Source organism: Malus sylvestris, chromosome 16 (genome assembly GCF_916048215.2).
Source record: "Malus sylvestris chromosome 16, drMalSylv7.2, whole genome shotgun sequence".
In the NCBI taxonomy this organism is placed as follows: domain Eukaryota; kingdom Viridiplantae; phylum Streptophyta; class Magnoliopsida; order Rosales; family Rosaceae; genus Malus; species Malus sylvestris.
In genome coordinates, this window is record NC_062275.1 from 12,610,755 (window position 1) to 12,613,254 (window position 2,500).

The 2,500-nt window shown below is 39.7% G+C and overlaps 1 protein-coding gene across 1 annotated transcript in view; it reads right to left on the reverse strand.

The window, feature by feature from the left end:
- Positions 1-454: 454 nt before the first annotated feature.
- Positions 455-2,500, reverse strand: part of LOC126607096 (protein Ycf2-like) — a 7,304-nt gene continuing 5,258 nt past the window's right edge. The window contains exon 1 of the mRNA XM_050274536.1: positions 455-2,500. This exon is cut by the window's right edge and continues 5,258 nt beyond it. Within this exon, the coding sequence (XP_050130493.1) occupies positions 458-2,500 (2,043 nt within the window). The 3' untranslated portion in view covers positions 455-457.

Sequence of the window (2,500 nt, forward strand, 5' to 3'; positions counted from 1 at the left end):
TCCATATAGGGGATCTTTGAATTGAGAAGATCCGTCGACCTGAGACGAAGAGAAATGTCTATCTATTTTATTTAGTTATTCAGTTAAACCAATGAGTCGTTATTGTAGCAGATAGCAACAACCATTTCATCCGACATGCGTATTTTTTATTTTCCAATGGATTTACATCTTTCATTAATGGAAATTTTTTGATGTAGTGAGTAATAGCTCTGGTTGTTCGCTGTTCAAGAATTCTTGTTTAGGCAGTTCATACCATCCATACATAATGTTTTGATCTAAGATTTCAATTCTTCCATGTTTCAGCAGTAGTTAGTATATTGTTCCATGGAGCTAAGGTCCAAAATATGGAAGAAACAGGTGTTTCCACGACTCTACCGCCCAGTCAATTCTGTTCCACTTAATCCCTGTTTCATGGCCACATATCTTTCCGGCTAAGGAATGGGAAACCTTTCTCTTGTTACATGAATCCAATTTTCATTTCATCCGGGAAAAGCCATCTTTTTCTCAACAATGTCTTTGTCATTTGATCCAATAGCGTTCCGTTAGATAGGAACAGCTTTGATAAATACTGATAACTCTCGGATGGAGTATTAGAACGAAAAAATCCATTAGATAATGAACTATTGGTTCTAAGCCATCTCTGGCGATGAATTAACAATTCGAAGTACCTTTCTTGCGTATTCTTGATAAACCAGCGTTTATATATAGATGTAGGAAGATCCGTTTGGGAAGTAAGAAGCCCCTTTGACATCTCTTCATCTGCAAAGAATTCTCGATGTGAAAACACAGGCTGATCTTTGAATAGGAAAAAGAGTGGATCCGCAGGGTCCCAAATGAATTGGCTTATTCGAAAAAAGCCTTGTTCTTTGGAAGATCTATCTCGTGTCTGGTACTGCATGGTTCCACTCTGCAAGAACTCCGAATCATTCTCTTGAAGCCCATCCTCTTCATCATAAATGATCCGCTTGCCCCGAAATGACCTGACCCAATAGGGAAATCCCAATTCATTGGGCCTTTCGATACAATCAAATAGAAAGCCCCAAGGGCGCCATATTCTAGGAGCCCAAACTATGTGATTGAATAAATCCTCCTCTATCCGTTGCGGGTCGAGGACTCCTTCCCCTTCTTCAAACTCCGATTCGTATTGTTCATAGAGAAATCTCTGATCAACGATAGAACAAGATCCATTTTGCATCATATCTAAGGGATTCCTTGGTTCGGGCCGAAGAAGCAATGTCACTCGATCATTATCAAACTGACTGCAATCTTTTTCTGTCCGTGAGGATCCCACCGGAGCGCCTTCTGCTTCTAATAGGCCATGAACTAGATCAGAATCATTCTCAACGAGTCCATAAGAAGTGATCCCATTTTTTTCATCGGGTCGGGGTAGAGACCAAAGGTCTTGAGCGACCGATCCGGCAGAACAACTCAAAAGATAAAGAAGTATCGTTAATTTCTTCATGCTCGTTCCAAGTTCGAAGTACCATTTGTACAAATAAGAATCCCCTTCGTTACATGATTTCTTCTTCATATAGATAGATATAGGATCTATGGAGCAATTACTTAGAAGTACATTTTGTGCAACAGCCCTTCCTATCTGATAGAAAAGGATCCCATGATCCTGAACCGATCTTACTTGGGATCGCAAATCCCAAGTTTGTCTATGAAGAGCAGATCTAATTATATTAGTGTCTATAATTGATTTCTTCTGTGTAATACTAATCGATAGGGCCTCATTGGTAAGTGCTACAAGATCTCGTACATTGGAACCCATGGTTATGGACCCGAATCCATTAGTATGGAACATTTTCTTTTCCAAGTGAAATCCCCTAGTATATGAAAGAGTGAAAAAGTGCTTTCGTTGTTGTGGAATAAGAAGCCTTCGTATCTTAATGCATGTATTTAATTTATTCGGAGCTATTAGAGCGGGATCCACTTTTTGGGGAATATGAGTCGAAGCAATAACAAGAATATTTCTAGTGGAACATCTTTCACAATCCCTGGAGAGATAGTTCACTAATAGACCGAGGGATAAGTAATTCGACTCATTCACATCCAGATCATGAATGTTTGGAATCCATATTATGCAAGGAGACATTGCTTTTGCTAATTCGAATTGAAGGGTGATATAAAATCGGTCTATTTCCGGCATCATATCCATAGTTAGCGCATTCATCATAGTTAGAAGCGCCAGCTCCGTATCAAAGTCACGGTCGTCACTATCATCAATATCGTCGCTATCATCAATATCGTCACTATCATCAACAAGAAAACCCTTGGGCTTGTTAGCCAGGAACTTGTTCAGAAATACTGTAATGAAAGGAACATAGGAGTTTGTCGCTAGGTATTTGACCAAATAGGATCGTCCAGTTCCTATAGAACCTATCACTAAAATACCCCTAGAGAGGGATAGGGCTAAGCGGAGCGAAAAGGGTTTTCCATGAGATGGGAAATGAAAACTATTAGCCCCACAGGAGGTTTGTGAATAAGTGATTGTCTG